A 20,921-nucleotide genomic window follows, 5' to 3' on the forward strand; every position below is an offset into this window, starting at 1 on the left:
TTGGCTCAGTTTGGCCCAAAATTTATTTAAGTGATCAGTAAGTCATTGCCCATCATCCCTGTAATTTTAGTCAAAATCGCATTTGTAGTTTTCGTGTAACGTTGTTAACAGACAGACAGACAGATAGACAGAAAAACAAACAAACAAACAAACAAACAAATCGGGTGATAACAATACCCGTCCCCGAGCCCCTCCGGGGTGGGGACAAGTAAAACGTTTTTGTCGAAGGACCTAAGGAAACCTTTAGAGCGCAGCAGTTTTCAGTGATCTAAAAAAAAACTTCTGGTATCCGTAAATTAGACAACTAAGTGAGAACCTGCCAATTTAAGTGGATTAAAAGTGGAGGAAGCGAGTTTTTACTTTCGTGATTTATACAGTTAGTTTACCGCAACTGAGTTACTAAGATTCATAATATCAAAAGATTTGGAGGCACCGCTGAGAGAGAGAGAGAGAGAGAGAGAGAGAGAGAGAAAGAGAGAGAGAGAGATCCATAATACCTGTCTTAGTAAATTCCGATGCCATTATCTTCTTCTGGTAGACATCCAGAGTGATTAAGGCAGACTTCCCCTCCAACAGAATGGCCTCCACAACGTACGTCTGAGCAACACCAAAACGCATGATACGATTCTCCTTCCTCAGGTTCCAGATCTTTTGTTTGATGCCACTTGCAGCTGTCTGGGGAGTAGTACCAATATGTCTGTCGTAATTACATGGTGCCATAATTCATTTACTTTAACTTGAAGGAAATGTTCGTCTTTTTGCTGCATATTACGCATATCTCGGTGGCAGCCAAAGATAACACTACGGTCTTGCATTGAGTCCACAACACTTTCCTGACCAGCACCATATTTTACTATTAATCTTTATATATCGATCAGCGGTCAAGCTGGGGAGATGACAATATGCCTTGTTAAAGTGAAGAGTGTATAGTAAATCAACAGATAAGTATTACTATATTCTTCACTTTAAACATTGCCTAAAATTCCCATTCTTCCATCTTCAATGCAAAGCCATAATAAGGGACTAACACTAGACTACGGTGCAAGTCTCGAGGAATCGTATTAGGGGAACTATCCTCTTATTAACAATTTTTCGTTGATAATAAACCTAACTTAACCAAATTTTAACACAAGATACAGGATGTAAAATGAAGACTTTTCAGTGCTTGTTTTTTGTAAGTGGTCAATTAGAAATAGAATTAGAGGCAATAATTATATTATCATGACTTATTTTTTACACATTCTCGAATCCCTACTCCTCCAAAAGTCAATCTATCTATCTATTGCCAGAAGCCTTAATCCCGTTTGGGGTGGCCACAAACAAATCGCCTCCACGTCGCCCTGTCCCCCGCCATTTCACTGCCCTGCTCCAACTCACACCCCCTTCTCTGATATACCTCTCCACCCCATCCCTCCATCTCATCCTCGGCCTCCCCCTCCCTCTTTCCCCCCTCCACCTCACTCACATACACTCTCTTCGTCAGTCTCTCACCCTCCATCCTCTCCACATGGCCAAACCACCTCAGTGTGTTCCTCATAACGCTTGCTATCACATCCACATCCACACCACAACGCTCCTTTTTATTCTCATTCGTCAGCCTGTCTCTCTATATGTGACTCCACAGGCTCTTCTTAAATAACTAATTTCCACCGCTCTCACTCTTGACTTGTGTCCTTCCAACAACGTCCAAGCTTCACTTCCATACGTTAGAGATGGTATCACAATACTGTCATGTAGTAACTTTTTCACTTCCATGCTCACTTCCCTGTTTTTTATCACTGCTTTCAAAGAACCAGCAACCTTTCTTCCCTGCTGTACCCTTTCAAGCACTTCACCCTCCAAACCTCCATCATTACTCATCACACTACCCAAGTACTTAAACGTACTCACATTTTCCAATTCCTCACCATCCAACCTCGTTGTACATTCACTGACTTCACCTCTCTCAAAGACCATCACTTTACTCTTCCCTAAGTTCACCTTTGCATTCCGTTTCTTACACACTCTCCCAAACTCACCCACCAAGCCTTGCAACTCCCCTTCGTCTTCACTCAACAACACAGTATCATCTGCAAACAACAGTACAGGGAGTTCCCAAACACTATCCTCTCTCACCAGGGCCACTCTAGCATCCACTACTCTACCTTGTACCTCTTTTATTACCCCATTCATGTAAAGATTAAACAACCATGGAGACATGACACATCCCTGTTTCAACCCAACTTTCAAAGAGAAAAATTCACTTAGTTCACCATCCACGTGCACTGGAGCCTTCGCGCCATCATACATACTCTTCACAGCATTCAACAACTTCCCATCTACTCCATATATTCTTAATACTTTCCACAATCCTTGTCTATCCACCCTGTCATATGCTTTCTCCAAATCCATGAAAGCCACATACAACTTCTTTCCCTTCTCTAGAAACTTTTCCACTAAAGATCTAAGAATGAATATCTGATCTACACAACCTCTTCCCTTTCTAAAGCTTCCCTGTTCTTCTCCAACTAATTCCTCTGTTCTTTCCCTAACTCTGTCAATAAGTATCCTACCATAAACTTTTCCTATTATACTAAGAAGACAAATGCCCCTATGATTAACACACACTTCTTTTTTCCCCTTTTCCTTTGTACCAGGGAATAATTATACCTGACTTCCAATCCTCCGGGACTCTACCTTCCTCCCAGGCCAATCTGCACATCTTCCACATCCATTCTACTACTATCTCTCCCCCATGCTTCACCATTTCACCACACACTCCATCAATTCCTGGGGCTTCCCCCAATTTAACTTTCTTCATTGCTTCCACAACTATCCTACTGATTTCCTCCTGTCTTCTCACCTCCCTCCTTCTCCCAGCCATTCCCCAGCCACTTATATTCACATTACTTCCATCCTGTATGTTCAACAATTCCTTAAAGTGTTGTCTCCATCTGCTCACTTTTTCTCCCTTCTCCACTAGTAATCTACCATTTTTATCTTTCACTCCCCTCCTAACGTCACTTCCACCCTGTCTTACTCTCTTCACCTCTTTCCAGAACATTTTCTTACAGTCCCTCCACTTTACACTCAGATTCCTTCCAAATTCCTCATCCACTTTCTTCTTACTCTCTCTTACTAATCTTTTCACCTCTCTCTTTCTTTCTGCATATAACTCTCTCTTCCGCCTCTCAACTTCTTCCACGCCCCTATTTCTCATCCATTCATCCTCCAAAAGTACTGGGTCTATAATAATCATTTAGGTCTTGTTTGAAACGGCATGAAATGTAGATTTTTGTAATAGGTCAGATTTTTTCTAACTTTTCAGGTTTTGACGTTATGGCCCGCTATACATCCTTGACCTGCACTACCCCATTTTGATTTTTTTTTGTACTTATAAGTCCATAACATTGAAACTATAATAGTTGGGAGTATTATTACCTATTACAGTAATCTACATTTCATGTCCTTCCAAACGAGACCTAAATGATTATTATAGGTCCAAAAGGTTTGGAGGAGTAGGGATCCAAAGTTAAAAAAGTTGTTTTGAGAATAACGCATTCAAAGTTATGGAAGCGATTTTTTTTTTTTCATTATTTGAGTCTAATGGTTGTAATTCGGGCACCTGGTACCCTCTTACTGGTAAACCCTCCAAATTCAATATGTCTTATGAAATACTGAGCTCAGAGTTGTGCCAGTAATATATTCAAAGGGAATTATGGGTCACCACTCCCACTCATTGTCACCAGGATCAGACACTAGAAGGCACCTGGGCAGTAGTTACATGAAGTCGACACCTTCTGACACTTAGCTGGGGTGTGTTGTCTTATGCATTCTGAATCTTTTTCTATTTTTTTAAGTTGCAGAGACTTGCTCTCTGTAGCACCAAATCCAAGGTGGGTGAGAATGCAGGAATCTTGAAAATCAAAGTTGTGATCCAGTATAACGAGTTGACACATAAAGTTCACTCTGTGAAGTCCTGCAAATTTGTGTTTGGAGACTTTCATCCACAACCTGGAATGCAGAGATTCGTTGTTTTGGGTCCTCCGCTTCAGGCATCTCCAAAGAAGTTCTTCTGCTGTGAGATCGTTGTACGCTTGTCTAATGTGGTGCCGAAGATTGCTGGGGATGTTACTCAAATATCCAGGTTTCTCACTGTGTGTCCTGCAAGATTGGCCTGGGTTGAACTTTGCCCTTTGAAAGAAGCACCAGGAGTCTCGTCTTGCTGGGCGAAGTGTGTGCATGGGCTGCTTGTCTGTAGAGATGGCATGAAAATATGGTGTCATGATGATATTCCTCATCACCTGAATGGTCACATAGGGATGTTCAGGTTTTCCTCATAGAGCCAGACCATAGTAACGAGTAAGGTTGTTGATTACATTGTCAGTCAACATCCCTGCCCCTCCTCATAGACTTTTCCTGTAGTTCTTGCCACTCTTGTTTACTTCTATAGTAGATATCTCCTTCCTCAGTTTCTTAAGACGAGTCCCGAGCCTTTTGCAGACATGGTTTACACACTCCTCCTTGACCACTGGCACATCATATCGCTTGAGTTCCTTGATTCCCAGGTAAGTGCTGGAGTCTCCGACACCCATGAAGGTAGTGTATCTTAGTTCCTTAGCAGTACTTTGCTGCCATATTCAACAGGCTGCTTCCTTCTCAATGGCTGCTGAATTTCCCTCAAAGTTTTTGTGACACTTCTTGTACTCCTTCTTCCACTCAAGAGTCATGGCGGTCTTGTCAGTGCTCTCACAAACTCGGGAAAAATTGGAGAGCACTTCACAGTCGATGATAACATCAGTGTTAACTTCTATGATGAATCCTGCTCCTATGTGTGAAGTGTGTCCCAGCTTCAACCACATACCATCATAGGAAACGGTTATGTCTAGCATGCCAGTAATAGGGTCGCAAAGGATATCAAACTTCCTGTAGTAACTCTTGATGCCCTCGTACCCCTTCTCCATCATCTATCTGTAATGCAGCTTCATTAGATCATAGGTTGTTTGCTAATCTGGAGAACTTGCTGGAGGAAAATGGTTGAAATCCTAGAGAAGTTGATAGCCGATTCAGTCCTGCAAGACCAATATTGCTGTTCAGGGACTCATAAACTCCTTTGATGTTTAGTTCACATTGACGTCCTTGCCTTGTAGGTAGTTGTATTGGTTCGTCTGTCAATTTACAGGAAACGTTGCAGCAAGAGCAATAAATGATTGACGAAGTGCTCACTTCTACAGACAAATCGTTGTAACAGCCCCTGCACACAGCCAGTGTTCAGTGCGTCTTGTGGTGATGTTTTATATGCAATAAAACACTCACTCTGGTCTCTCTCAGTAGGTTGAAAAGTATTCTTGAACAGTTCCCTCCGTATAGCCAAAGTAGATGTGGAGAGCACCTCTGAGGCAGAAGACTGTGAGGTAGACTGGGAAGGTGAAGGTGGTGGTCAGGTAGACAGGGAGGTGGACTGATCTGATAAGCTTGACTGTGATGCTGAATGTTGTTGTGGGGTTGTACTCTGTGAGGTAGACCGTGAAGGTGAAGGTTGTGGCAAGGCAGAGTGTAAGGTTAACGGTCGTGGTGAGATAGGCGAGGCAGGTGACGTGCAGGAGAGATGGGTGCGGTCAGAGACTTGTGTTGCCACACTCTATTTCCTTGGATTGTTCATAATATTCTCTCTCCTTCGAACCTCTGCTTTTTTCTTTATCCATGGCTTTCTTCTGGGCATCTTGAATGCAAGAAATAAAGTGCCTGAGATGGAGGATAAGAGAGAGATCACGTGAGGGGCGCACAGCATACCTCCCCTGCCTAGTCTTGACAGGCACTGAGGGATGGTATGTGTATAGTGTGTGGTAGCCTTTCCAGTCCTCCCTTCCACCAACACATCAGATGCCAGTGAGTGCCTTCTTACTTCTCTTTTAGTTATATATTCTAAGAAAAAACACAATTTTATATGATTCTTTCATTATACAGACGATGACAGTCATTATACAGACGATGACAGGCATCATCCTCGCTACCCACGACACGCTGACACCAGCTGGCATATGTGGTAACATGTAATAAAGATCGATTTTCACCAACTTAGAGGTGTTGGATGGGGATATTTAGCCTCGGGTGATATTCTATGATACTTTGGGCACGCTTCTACACACAGAGTAGAAAATTTAAAGATTGTCGGATTTTCGACCCAGATAAGCGGATAGTTCGCTTAGGCTTTCTTCATTGTGTCTTATATTTGCTTATTCTCCATCTTTAACACCTCAATGGCCACTGGCATCGAATGACGTTCAGCCGGTAAATGGCCACAGGCGTCGTTTGAGCGCGACCTATAAACTGCAAAAATTTTGGGGAAGTAAACGAACATTCTGAACGTCTTCAGACTAACCTACACTACACTCCCATACACCTCATCAAGCAGTTCAGATTCTGCTGCTGTGATGAGTGGATTTTCAAATTTTTCGCTCCTGGCCATGCCTAAACAAGCACAACTACACCCATTATCTCGACCCAGGCAGAGTGTATCATCTTTGCCCTCTCTTGTAAAACACATACAATCACCTGTTTACAATTATGAATTAATACAGGCACAAACGAAAAAGACATGATAAGTGAAAAATACATTTTTGTCTTGATATCTTTACCTGTTTGCTCAGGTTTGTTGTACTGGTTTGGATCATTTGATGCAGTGCGACTTGTAGAAAACTGTGAAAACTTTCGGGAAGTGAACGAACATCTGGGATATGAGACTGACATTCACTTCACGCTCTCACACGGTCACACCTAATCCGTCAGTTTATCACCTGCTACTGTGACGAGTGGATGTACGATTTTCTTCGCTGGTGGTCATGTCTAAACACACGTAGTTACACCCATTATATCGACCCAGACAGAAAATATAATCTTTTCCTCCATTGTAAAACACACAACCACCCTGTCTACGATTATAAATAAACACAGGTATAAACAAAAAAGACATGAAAATAAAAGAAAAATAAATTTTTGTTTAGTACCTTTACCTATTTGCATAGGTTTGTTGCACTGTTTTGAATTATTTTTACACATTCTTTCCCTTTTACAAGCATAACAGGATAGTTTTCTGTGTTCACGTGATGCTTTCATGGGTGCAAAGAAAAAAGACATGAAAATAAAAGAAAAATTAATTTTGGTTTAGTACCTTTACCTATTTGCATAGGTTTGTTGCACTGTTTTGAATGATTTTTACATATTCTTTGCCTTTTACAAGCATAACAGGATAGTTTTCTGTGTTCACTTGATGCTTTCGTGGGTGCAAAGAAGTTTCTTCCCTTCCTGCTAATCAGCTCATGCGAGGTGCTAATGGCAGGTCGTCTCGCAATTCTGACCGTGTAAAGTGTTGGGAAACATCCAGCTGTACCCTTTTTTCTTACCCAGGCAGAAAATATCATACTTTCCCACACTCATGACAGACAGCAACATATATTGCGAATATAACAAGGTAAAATAAAAAAGAAATGTGAACGTGTTATTACGGAAAAAATGTTTCCCCCCGTCTGTAAACGTATTTATTTCTGCTTTGTCTCTGTATTCGTAATAATTAGACTAATTCGTAGTTTTGAAACTGCATTACGATTCTATTTTTAGCCATGCAGGTGGTGTGGGAGCGGCAAGTTTCGACCCAGCTTCACTATTGTTAATAGGATCTGACCCTCCACTTTCATTTCCCGTGGGAGAGCCTAGCCTTGAGGGACGGGCAATTTTCTCATTTAGGACTGAAAATTCAACCCTTTCACTCCCTTTTCCAAGCATGGGCACAACGATAACGTAAAAAATAACTCGACACTACCATAAACATATTTCATATCAGAAAGGTGGAAAAAATTCATAATAAATTTTTTCGAGCCAATCCTAACATAATATGTACTGAAATCCTTCGATATCATATCTAATATATGTGCAACATTTCAGCACCATTCACATTGTTTTAGGGGGTAAAAGAAAATGATAACACGTGCAATGTTGCAGTGTGGCAGCACATCTCAGTCGTGGATTTCAGTTGCCGATATTTCTGCAACTTTTGCACTCCATTGCAAACCACAGAATGGGTCTAGGAAGCTGGGATTTGCACTGTTAGGTGCGTCTGAACTTTCTCTTCAATATGGCAAGAAGAAGAAATAAATTTTCGTAATTTCAGAAAGTGGCCCCTGCGTCGGCCTGGGGTGCACGTAAAATTCCAGACCCACAGCCATGGAGGGGTTAATTCAGAGTTGTAACAAGAGATAAACACTAATATATTATGCAACAGATATTAAATGCTATGGATCGGATGTAGAATCTTAATATTGTCTTATTCTGCCACTGAACTGTGAGAAATAAGCTACAAAATGAATAAAATTTTCACTTAATTCTGACGAACTGGAGAATGTTTGTATTCCTAAGAGCATATTTTTATATGCAGGTCACTAAAATTCCCATCCATCTTTTTCACATTACCTCCCCCAAACATCAGATTTAAATCATTCGTTTTCTTCTCAAAATTAAAATGTAAAGCCTTTCGAAAATTTTACTGGACTTATCTGAATATGTTATCTTTAATAAGTTATCTTGTCTTCTACACACATTGAAAAAAAAAAAAAAACAGTGATAATACAAAGAGAGAGAGAGAGAGAGAGAGAGAGTCATGAACACAAAATACCAGAACTCACTCTAAAGGCCTGTTCTTGGGCGGTTCCCTTGATAATAATGATCTGAACCGGGTGTTCGAGCAGGTCTTCGAGCGCCTGGAAAGGTTCAGGAATCAGCCTCACTGAAAGGAGAGCCATAAGGTTGCCAGAGTAGCTCCGCGTCAGCACCAGCATCATCAGCATCCACACCCCCAGCACCACACGCTCCCACCACCACCAGCTCGAACCTTCATCCATGTCTAACACAGAGAGATTATGTAAATTTGGTCCAAGGTTGGGGCAGAAAAAAATTATAGTGCATAGTTTCAAAGATATTTCTCTATAGTACACTGAACGAGTAACCCACAGTCACTTCTAGTATTTTAAACTTTATGCACAAAGCAAGGGTGTCCCCCTGAATACAGTCCTCTGAGCACTTGACTACCAAAAATTAAGAATAGCTTATGCTCCTTACTTATAAATTGTGGTAGAAGGTGGCGACCATCATAGTCTCACTTGATATAGTGCTACCTGGTTCTTCCTTCTTTGTTATAATTCATTTTCTGTGTCTATCCTCCTCTCTTCTTATTTCTTCCATCCCTCCTGTCTTTTTCCATTAGGATTCCTTCCACGTCAGGTGGCTCTACACTGAGTAAAAAGCTTAGTGATTTTCTGTAAGTCAGGAAAACATTTACGACGGTGGGTGGTAGCCATACAGCCCAATAATGGGGTGATGTGGAAGCTTTAATGATGTCATTGTTCACTGGGTAGAGATAAGCTAATGTGTCACCCATCCGGGAATCAAACCTTTATATTCTTCCTCACGACTTGCTGTGGCAAGGCGTTGCCTACCACATGGAAGCATCGATTTACCGCACAGGGTGGCGCTGCAGGGGCAGTTGCTTGCCTGCTGTCAAAGGGTCCGCTTGACCATCAGACTAGGATCATACTCGGAAACAACTGCAACTTACTTATGATTAAAAAGAATTCGTTAAAGTGCGTTGGAAGACTGTACCTTATGAATCAGTCATATCTGAAGTATGCTGAGTGTGTTTTACCCTACCTTGCTGCAGCAATACACGAACACAGTGGAAAGAGCTCCTCATCAGTCTGGAGCGAGTGAGAGTCTTATCGGGGATGCAAGAGGGCATCACCATCACCAACATGTATACAACCAGCGCAGCCAGGATGCCAATCTGTATTGGATTTATGATATAATATAGTTTGTTTGTTGAATTTATATTTGTTCAGGTACTCTCAACAACAAAAGTTCGGTCGCTTCTCCAGCTTTTCTCTCCACGGGCTTTGAAAATTTACCTGGTAAGTACAAAGCAAAGGATACTGATGACAATTATCTATCCAGGTGAAATTATGTGTTGCCTGCCGCTGATTTGTCAGACGAATTGGGAGAGGCGGCAGAGATATTGTTGTCGACTACTTAGATTAGGTTGTTTGACTAAATAACAAGTTTTAAAAGCAAAAACATTAGGCAGTGCAAACCAAGAACTTGTTATCTTGTGTTGGCTATCATATATCCTTTGTATCGAGTTTTGTTTCAGAAACCGATTATATTTTATCCCAGAGATAACTCAGTTTTTTACAAACTTCGTAAAACAGAACATTCATATTTTTGTCGTAATGGTCTTCAGTCCTATGCCATCGGTCTATAACCAAATATATATTCTCCAAATGATCCCCAGAATGTCTCTTTAATCTTATTCTTGTCAAAATCTTGAATATTTGACTCAGCTTAAAGTGTAGACCTACTAATTTGAACTGGAAATGTTAGGTAAAACGTTAGTCAATCACTTCAGTATAGAACAGACCTTTCCTAAGTTCAATAAAATCGTCTGTTAGCAGCAAAAATGCACTGAAAAGAACGTCACCGGATTCAATGAAATAGAGAGAGAGAGAGAGAATCCTTACCCACACATTCGTCGTCATAGGCTGCAGGAACCCCCACAGTGTGACCTCGGGACTTCCTCGGGCTGCTAAGATTCTGGCGTAGTTGATGGACACGTGGTCTGTGAAGTCGACTGCTGTTGCTCGCTCGGGTGTCATTGTAAACAGTCCTAGGGCAATGTCTGCTTCCTATTGAGGTGGGCAATATAATAAAAGTTATGATCCTTGAACTGTGTGGCGCCTCCTATTTATTTTATTCAGTACTTACCGTATCCACATGGTTGTATTCAACTTAGGGTTGACCTAACAGCTTGACTGTAAATTCTGTCTTCTGTTGGGGTGTGGAATGTGGAGGCTTGAAGCATTCTATAAATTTTTCAATAACGTATTTAGCAGAATACACTTCGAAGCGATGTTAAAGACTGATTTAGAAAATGGAGAGGAAACTTTCACATGCGCAAATAATTCCATCGAATGAAATGTAAATCATAATAGCCCTTAGAGGTGCCTAATATACTGCTTGAAGGTAAGATCCATCTTTCGCCCCATGAAGTTTATGGAGGGATGTGAATGACTACAGAATGACTACTTAGCAAGCAAGTACTTCCTAAATTATCAGTTTCCATAAACGAATCAGTCAGGCTTAGCAGGCAAGTAATTTCTTAAATTTTCAATTTCCATTTAGTAAAATCATTCATTTTCCTCCCCTGCCTGTCATTATATATACACATTAATCAATGCCCGCATATCAAAGCTAATCTAATTTCAAAGTACTACTTACTATGCGAAATCTCCTTGAATACCTAGTATTGTAAGAGTCAATATTAAACGCGGGAAACCTTGCCCACCTCTCTATACACCATGCCAATCATGCCTGTCCACAGCCCGTCACTGGTCAGATACCCCCACTCCCCATCTTCTGAATCGACAAATTTGATCCTGGAAAAGTTGAAAGAGAGAGAGAGAGAGAGAGTAAACTAGGTACTGTACAATACTTCTTATATTTCACACAAATCATTGCCTTGTGAAGAGCTGTGACACCTGCAAGCGATTTTAGTTACCACTGGCAAGTATCTCGTCCTCTTAAAGCTGGTATAACGAGAATGAATAAAACATCTAGCAGTTCAGTGCTGGCGAGTGTGGAGAAAACTATACTCCATTTCGCCGAGTCTGGCACAATCATTGATGTCATCATCGCCTGTAGTGTTGATGTAAATCCTCTGCACTAGGTAAACCTCTATGTTTTACCTTGAGAATCAGTATGTAAATGCAATACAAAAAGGCATATCCAGTACTGAAGACCTTTATCAGTGCTACAGGTGTTGAGGACATCACTGATGGTGCCAGACTCTATGAAATGAAGTATAATTAAAATTATGGAGTTAAAAATAATCATATAAATCACTTTATATACTGAGACTTACACATCCACATATTTCATTTATATATCGAGATAATTCGTCCTTCTCTATGAGTTGCACACATGCTGCTGCTGCTGCTGCTGATGATGATGATGATGATGATGATTATTATTATTATTTCAACTGTTTATGATAAAAGTCTGCCACAAATATTATTAAAGCAACATTACGTGGATAGTTTAGGATGTATGTTTGAAACAAAGTAAATAATAATTGACATTATCGCCCATTTCACTGGACAGTTAGTGGATAGAAACCTTTCTTTTCTTTTCTTTGTTTTATTTATATCTTTCATATAATGTATCTAACTCAGTCTACTCTGGAAGGTGAAATGTAATGGTAACAAGGATTTATAATATTCCCAATTCTTTTGCAACTCTTGTAAACACACACACACACACACACACACTATCTCCATCAAAATGACAAGGCTTATTTATCTTACGTGAAGTTCATAGATTTGGCGATGGCCTCGATAAGAGCGTTTTCGGCGTTGTAGGCGATGATTTTCTTCTCCCCAGGGTGGTCCGGGTCGTCCACGGTCTCAGTTTTCTCAGTGGCAACCACGACTCTGGACACTATTAGCCTCGGTCGGTGGACAAACCTAAGCAAGAGATTAGTTACTTAAAACTTTGTCACCACAGTCGACTTTTCACCGGACACTCATCCGCAACCCCTTTCACATTAGTTGATGGTCAAGTGTAGTCAGACTGGAAGATAAGTTTGAATAGCAATCAGGGAGATTCCTTCCTTCCACAAAACAAAGTTCATCGAATTTCTTGCACCCACGTCTTACACAGATTGTGAGAGGCCCATTTCCCTCTGATGAAAACAAACTAACTAAAGTATAACACACCCTGGTTTTTTTTACTTTAATATGACCTAATATGTTTTATGTTTTATACCCATCTTGATTGCTGAGGTGTAATAATAACGCAATATGCTGATCATGAAGAAGTGCTGTGTAATGGATGCATAACCGTATCATCGTCTTAATTATGCCTGACCTATGTGAAATAATCTACACAAGAACTATAATCGAGCCAGATGCAGGTACAAATACAAAGAACTCAGAGCGTATAGCTTCGCCAACGCCATTGTCACCAAAACTTTAAAAATCAGACTACAGTTTTCAGGCTATGCCATGACAAAAAGCATGACAGTATCAGTTTTTCATCAGACAAAGATCATCAGTGATGGTTTTAGTAATAACTACAGTATATCAGAGAGAAAAGGAAAGTATTTATTCACATCATTTTAACAATTATTATTGTCAGACACAAAAAATAAATGAAGTTCTATGCATTAGTTCTATAGAGATTTAATAAAATCCGCAATATTGACCCATCTCTCAGTGTTAATAAAACCCAATAAAAAAAATCCTGGATCCTCATCTGGATCCGGATCCGCCTCAAAATCTAAAAACCTTTCCTTTCGCCAATGGGCTACCCTCGAGAGAATTTCATCTAAATTTGGTTGTAACTTTTTGAGATATTTTGTAGATAGACAAACAGACAGACACGAGTGATCACATAACATTCGCAAAACTTCCTTGGCGGAGATAACAGCACAATTCAGAGTAAACCACAAACACGTCATTCACAATAGCAAATACACAAAACAAGTATCAGTAGGCTACACAAAACTCTACTACACAGTAGCGTATGCAATAAAATTCGTAGTCACCCACACACTATATATATATATATATATATATATATATATATATATATATATATATGATCATTTACTTTAGGTTTCATCTTATGTAACAGGAAATTTTTTCTGTAACAGGAAATTGCTTGTAGATGCGATCACTGGTACATTATTTAATTTTGCATGGTTAATTATAATTTACACTTTAGTTAGACGAAAAATTACTAACTCTCCACCTTGATTTCCATGCTGCAGCAACAGATTAACGCTTGAATTTAATGCTAGCCACAATGAGCCGTCGTTCTTGCCTGATTCTGCCACAGAGATACGGAATATAAGCTGCCATAGGTCGAAAACTGCCGCTCTGTTCAAGTCAAGACACTGTATAATAACTTAGAATAGCCATGACTTATTAGAAAATACTATGTTACGAGAACCTACTTGTAAAATTTATCTGGATAATATGGAATGCGTGCTTCCTTAGATAGTCCTTTATTAGACGACCAGCGCGCCATAGTCACTGGTGGGGTTTCCGGAGGGAAGTAAGGATGGTCCAGAAAGACATTCATTCTGAAATACATAAAATAATCTTAATATCTTTAGATGTCTGCATTAGTATATTGTTTTTCTCTGGCCTAAAACTGCCATCTTCCCAGCTTCAATGCTGAGATGTAACAGAAGAATAACACTGGAAAATAATACTGATGGCAAAAAAGTGATACGAAAATGATCCAGATCAGTAATAATGTCTATATCTACGAAAGACATAGTGGAGCAAGTAGAAAGAGGACGCAAATCTGGGCCAAGTTCCCGTAAATCATTAAATGAACGGTAACACACACACACACACACGACTGAGCGTTTCAGTTTAAGATTTTTTTAAGCTCTCTTAGAAGCATTATACCTAATGGTAGCACACCTTACACCTCATAAACTCCAAACAAACACCAAAAGACAGTGGCATAATTGAACAGATTTATTGTTTCTGTAATGATAAGACAATACAGCCAGATGCTGAGGCGTTTCGATGTAAAATAATAATAATAATAATATTTATTTCTGCCTTTTAGTAAGAAGGAATATTTGTTTTTAGTTCATCACGGGGTTTGACTACTCAGGAATATGCATTCTGTAATGTATGCTTTTGTTGTGTAAAAATCCTGCTGTAATCAGTCATACTATTTTCTTCAGTAGTTCTCTTTTCAAAAAAGAAAACTTAATGATTCTCTTGTTCAAGAAATTATAAATAATGAAGGTGGTCACTCATCATGGGGCAAAGAATGTACTTGATCATCACCTTATGGCATCTAGTATTCACAGACAATAGCTAGTAAGAGTAAATAAAGGCAAATGTAGAAAGGCAGTCTTGTATTTCTAAATTCAAAAGGACCTAATGAAGAGGAACCTGTATAAGACGTACTTTAGCAGCTATGGAATCAGTAACATAATAACACATGAAAGACCTGTGCTAACCAAAGGTATTCATTAAGAGAAGACAGACAGAACGGTTTTTTGTATTTGTGGACGGGATTATAATGAAATCTGCAATTTATTTGCATTCTGTGCTTGTGAGCTAATTCAAGTTTCATCCCGCTCCACCAGAAACTACATGTTTTACCTAATTTAACAGTGGTAATTGTAATGCTAGGTGAAAAATGTCCGACTCCTAGGTCCTAGAACACCTAACGTGTAGCGGGGTCCTCTTTCGAGACCGGGGCTTAGTGCATTAACCCGCCCCGTCCCGACCACTTTTTCACCACCGGTACCCCCCAATCCCGACCATTTTTCGACCCTTTTTTTTTTTTTTTTGCTAAAACTTTCGCTTTTGGTCAGAAACAATGGTCAGTGGCAAAGAAATTGTTCCCCGGGGTCCATAATTACCTTAAACAGGTATGCCTTGGTCCCACCTGGCCCCGTGTTCTCCATAGGCGGTCTGAGCCTCTAACGTTTTCTATGGTATTATAAGTCTGGGAAACCAATGAAAGTAAGTAGATATGTATTTATTACAAACATAAAAACATGTGATAAAAGAGTATATTGGATTTTATACAAAAATAGAGCAGAAATAAGCATTGTACCATCGTGCGAAACGAGCAAAATCGGGCAACTTGGTCACGATGAATCGCTAACATTCGAAAATCATGATACATATTTTTTTTACTTACATAATACTTCTACAATAACATTATACCATTTTACATTTTATTGAACTGTTTTTACGTATTCACAGTCCTTTTGATAACATTTAGCGTAATGTTAGCGCTTATTTACGTAGTGAGTGAACTCGCTGTGACTGTTGTTTCAACTCGTATTGTGTTTTTTCTACTTACATAATACTTTTCTAATAACATTATACACTTTTCAACTTTATAGAACTGTTTTGAGATAATTTCAGGCCTTACGTAAATATATAGCGTAATAATAGCGCATAATAACACACATGGTGAAGTCGCTATGACTACTGTTTCAACTTACAACCTATTTTTGTACTTATATAATATTTCTCCACTAACATTGCACATGTTTACACTTGATATAATTGATATCATATAATTTCAGAACTTACGATGCAACTGAGCATCATATTAGCGCGTACTTACACAGGGAGTGTTATCGCGATATCATTTGTTTCATCTTACACTAGTATTCAACTTATAAAATACCTTACTACTAACATTACAACAAATTCCACTTTATATAATTCCTATCACATACTTACTGACCGGAATGTGGGTGTACTCGTGACATCAATTATTACAACTTAAACTATTGTTCAACTTATACGTTTTATTCATGCTAACATTACACCCGTTTCCACCTTATATTCTTGCTATCACATATTTACTGACCAGAGTGTTATACTGAGCGTCATATTTTCGCAGATTTACACAGTGGGTGTACTCATGACATCAATTATTACAACTTACACTATTTTTCAACTTATACGTTTTATTCATGCTAACATTACACCCGTTTCCACTTTATATTCTTGCTATCACATATTTACTGACCAGAGTGTTATACTGAGCGTCATATTTTCGCAGATTTATACAGTGGGTGTAGTTTTCATATCATTTCGTTCAACTTACACTATTTCTCAACTTGTACATTACTTTCCTGCAAACATTACACCCATTTCAAGTTTATATAAGACTTGGCACATACTGACTGGCCTTACCATTATACTGAGTGTCATATCGCCATCCCACACAGTTTCAGTAGTGTAGGAAGTTATGGTACTCTCTGAAACATGGCTGAAGGCACAACGCAACATTGGTGGTGGGGGGGGAGGTGGAGAGCGGTGCCTTTCATCAATCGCACTTCTCTTCCCTCTCCCTTTTCCTTTACCCTTTCCCTTCCCTTTCCTTCCTTTCCCCACATCCTGGGGCTGTGTGGAGGAAATTTGGGAATATTGTATGGCGAAAGACGTGCTGGGGAGTGGCTCCACCTCCTCTCCCCTAGGCCTACGTGCATCACGTGCTCGTGCTGCCTCCCTCACACCACTTCCCTTTCACCCCGCACTCCCACCACACCACTTTTGCCTTCCCCAGACAAAACACTAGGCCATACTTTATTTGCCTTCTCGCCCCACCTTCTGATCCTCGGGGTGAGATTTTTTCCTTCCCCAACCACGAGGCAACATCACGTCCTAAGCCGCCGTCATCGTCATTGTCCTCATCCTCGTCCTCATCAGAATCTCTCTCTAGGGGATGGAGAGAGGTCCATGCAGGTGTTTTGGGTGCAGGCTGGCCTTCCCTTGCCTTATGATACGTGACATACCGCTTTTTCCTGGGCGAAGGGACCTCCTCATCACTGCTTGTTATTTCCTCCTCAGGCTGCACATAATCTCATTCCACCACATCATCATCAAGTGGAGAATCACTATCTCCAGTGAAGGCATCCAGGGCGGATTGTATTTCGTCGTCTGAGAGACCTTTAAGCGCCATGTCTGACCTGGGTCACTGCTAACAGGTGAGTGACCGAGACAAGGGCAAACACAGGTCACGCGGGGTCTGGGACGCTGCCTGCCTGGGGGCAGGTAGGGGAGGCTTGGGTACGTGGGCGAATAGAAAATCTCGCGCGAATTTTGAAAATTGTGGAAATTATGAACCTTGCAATTGCAGGACGTTGAAGTACGTCAACGGGATTGGCAGTGACATAACGTGAGGACGTGGAAGTACGTCGACGGGACGCCGCGGGTTAAAGAGAGGTAGGACACAAAAACTCCAAGCAATAAACTTTACACGTATATTACCACAGTCAGACACAGGACAAAACAGCAGATATTACAACACAGTATGTGGCAGAGAAATAAAACCTCAGCTAGGATATTAGTGTCTCACAGGATACTGGCTTAATTGATACTGATGCCAACACAGTAACTCTAGTGCATAGGTATACAGGGAATACAGGTGCACGTGGGAGCACGGGGAGTGAGTCTCACACGAGGGGGGAGGGGGATGAGGGGAGTGACTCGCGGCAGGACAGAACAGAGTTATAGTAATATTGGGAGAGAGTAAGTATTATTTATTCAAACTTAGTATTTTCTAATAACAAAGGGGTTTTGACATTTGATTCTATCCCTCATTTACGTTCACACTAGCTACTGGGAGGAGATTCTTAAAGAGGGGGGTGGTGGACACTGGGAATTCACTGTGTTTATGGCAGTACAAGTGGGAGAAAATTATTAACACTTTTCTCTATGGTTTCCTGTAACAAAGGACATTGGTGTATTTTACTATAGGGGTTGTCTCGGGGTAGTAGTCTCACTGGTTTTCTGCAAGGGCGTCACTCGTGAGTCTGATTCACCAGAACTTAGTTTCTGCACTCGTCCTTACTCATCCACCCGTGATTTCACTTGTCCCGATATTCAACATACATTAAGGCACTGTATCACTGTTACACTAATTCTGGGGCAACGTCACACTTAGCGTAATTCACTTAACTAATTCTGGGGCAACACCACACTTAACATGATTCACTCATTTAGTGGGGGCGGCAGAGAGACACGCCGGCGACAACTCTATCAGAATAGGGGCACCGCCAAGGGAGGGCATGCCGAGAGGGCACGGGACAACTCGCAGGGGCGCCCTCTCTCGTCCAGGACTGCAGGTGGCGAAGGGGCTCGTAGTCTCCTGGCTAGGTTCAGGAGTGTGGCCCTCAGGACTGGGTCCGAACAGGTCCAGGAATCTCTGGCGCAGGTCTCAACCGGAGGTGGAGGTCTTACGCCGCCTTGGGAGCATGGAGGGATCACGCCCGGGCATCCTGGGGAGGATCTGGAGTGACTGAGGGCTGCGGTCCCCAGAGTCGAGGGGTGCCGTCAGGGAGAGGCTGCGGCACCGACCTGAACTAGGGTCCGTCAGGTGGGTTTTCTCCAGGGCCAGGCGTAGGGAGTGGAGGCCAGGGGAAGCCGTAAGGCCTCGCTGGGGTTCTCCAATGCTGGAGGTCAGGGCTCTCGTCTCGCACTGAGGTGATGACTCTGTCGACACCTCTCTCTGGCCGTGGGGCCCGACAATCTGCCGTGGCTGCCTAAGGGCGCAACTATGAGGCGCCAAGGCCAGGGTATTGGGCGTGGCCTGAGTGGGGGAATTAGCGTGCCTCTGGACACCTTCGGAGCAGCAATCGGCCGTCTGACGAAGGCAGGAGCGGCAGTAGGCCATCTCCTTCTGCTGGAGGGAGGAGCGGCAGTAGGCCGACTCGGGGGCAGCACCTTTGGAGCGGTAATCGGCCATTTGATGAAGGTGGGAGCGGCAGTAGGTTGTCTCCTTCTGCCGGAAGGAGGAGCAGCAATAGGCCGACTCGGGGGCAACACCTTCGGAGTGGCAATCAGCCGTCTGACGAAGGCAAGAGCGACAGTAGGCCGTCTTCAGAGGGGCGCTGTCTGGAGCTGAATAAGCAGCTCCACTCTGATCTGATCTGACTGTCCCTCTCCTCAAAGGCAGTGTCATCTTCCTGCTAGGGCGACGGTGCGACGGCTGGGTCCTATAGGGTCGCACACCCCGGGCTGACTTATGCTGTTGTTGCACGGCATCCCGTGGTTCGGCTGCGGCTACTCTATGGGGTCCGGGTGGGGGTGTTGGTGAGTTTATGGGGGCACTATGCTATATACCACTCGGTGAGTTTATGGGGACACTATGCTGTACACCACTCGGTGAGTTTACGGGGACACTATGCTGTACATCACGCATTTCACCACTCTCCCCCTGGAAAAAGTCACGTCCCCGTGGCTGGAGATTGTATACGTGAGTGTCATGTGTTGCGTACACAGGCTGGAGGTGTTGTAGTAGGGCCTGCCAGGCAGTAGTGTAGCGGTTTTCTTCCTGCTCTGTGTTGCAGATGAGGAAGAGCGTGGAGGTGGTGAGGGCAGAACGGAGGAGGGTCAGCAGGTGGCGTGGTCCACAGAGCCGGTGGTTCCTGCTGAGGGTAGGCGCCCATATGGCCCGTCGCACTTTCATCTTGCTTGGTGATGCTGCTGGTGTAGTAGGGTGCTGTATGCTGGACACCGAGGGCCGGGGCCGGGTTTTGTGCCATGGTAATGTGGCGTCGAGTCTCTGGGGAGTGTAGGTGGAGGGGATTTGGGCTTGGTGTATCATGACAGTGTGAAGTCATTGGGAGGCAGGTGGTGTAGGAGTATGGTTGTATTGGGCGGGTGGGCACGAGAGGCAGCCTGAGCGGATGGTGGTGGTTCTGAGGGTGGGAGTGGCTGGGGAAGTGGGTGGGCGGGGTGGCTGAGATTGGGTAGTATGGGCTGCTGTGCAAGTGGGGGGCGCTGTAGGGGGTGAGGCCGTCGGAGTGGGCATACGCAAGGGCGGTGGGCGGAAGGCAGTGGTAGTGGGTTGTGGTGAGGGTGTGGCAGTGTGGGCGGGACACGTGCGGTCGGGCAGTGAGGGTGGGGTGGCGGAGGGAAGGGGTGAGGGAGAGCGAGGGGAGGTTGTTATGGTGGGTGAGATGTCAGGTGAGGTGAAGGGGGTGGTGGTGGCCGGGAAGGCTGAGGCAGTAGGGGGGGTGGAGGGGGAGGGCGAGAAGGAAATGTAGCACTCGTATGTGGAAGTGGAGGGCGGCATGGGGGCAGGGGGAGGTTGGGGGTGTGGGGTCGGGATGGCAAAGGCGAGTGTGCGGAAAGGGTGCACGTGGCGGTTTCGGAGGGTGCAGCGGGGTGCCTTGATAATCTACGACAACCTGGTAACGGTTGGGGACGTGGGTGATTGTGTGGGGCCCCGTGAAGTGGGGGGCGAGTTTGTGGGGGGTGGGAAGTTTGGCGATGATGACGGTGTTGCCTGGGCTGAAGGGGTTGGAGGCTGTGTCAGGGCCGAGGTCTAGAGTTTGT

At 42.8% G+C, this 20,921-nt stretch overlaps 1 protein-coding gene across 1 annotated transcript; it reads right to left on the reverse strand.

The window, feature by feature from the left end:
• Window positions 1-5,045: 5,045 nt before the first annotated feature.
• Window positions 5,046-13,036, reverse strand: LOC145402679 (glutamate receptor ionotropic, delta-2-like). Its single transcript, XM_080274656.1, has 7 exons — window positions 13,032-13,036; window positions 12,384-12,542; window positions 11,366-11,456; window positions 10,542-10,706; window positions 9,679-9,811; window positions 8,658-8,875; window positions 5,046-5,051 (listed from the first exon to the last, which is right to left on the reverse strand). The coding sequence occupies exons 1-7, from the start codon at window positions 13,034-13,036 to the stop codon at window positions 5,046-5,048; spliced, it is 777 nt and encodes a 258-aa protein (XP_080130782.1).
• Between the last annotated feature and the right edge of the window lie 7,885 nt (window positions 13,037-20,921).

This window comes from Coenobita brevimanus, chromosome 58, assembly GCF_032717465.1.
Source record: "Coenobita brevimanus isolate Jiangsu-jjx chromosome 58, ASM3271746v2, whole genome shotgun sequence".
Classification (NCBI taxonomy): Eukaryota; Metazoa; Arthropoda; class Malacostraca; order Decapoda; family Coenobitidae; genus Coenobita; species Coenobita brevimanus.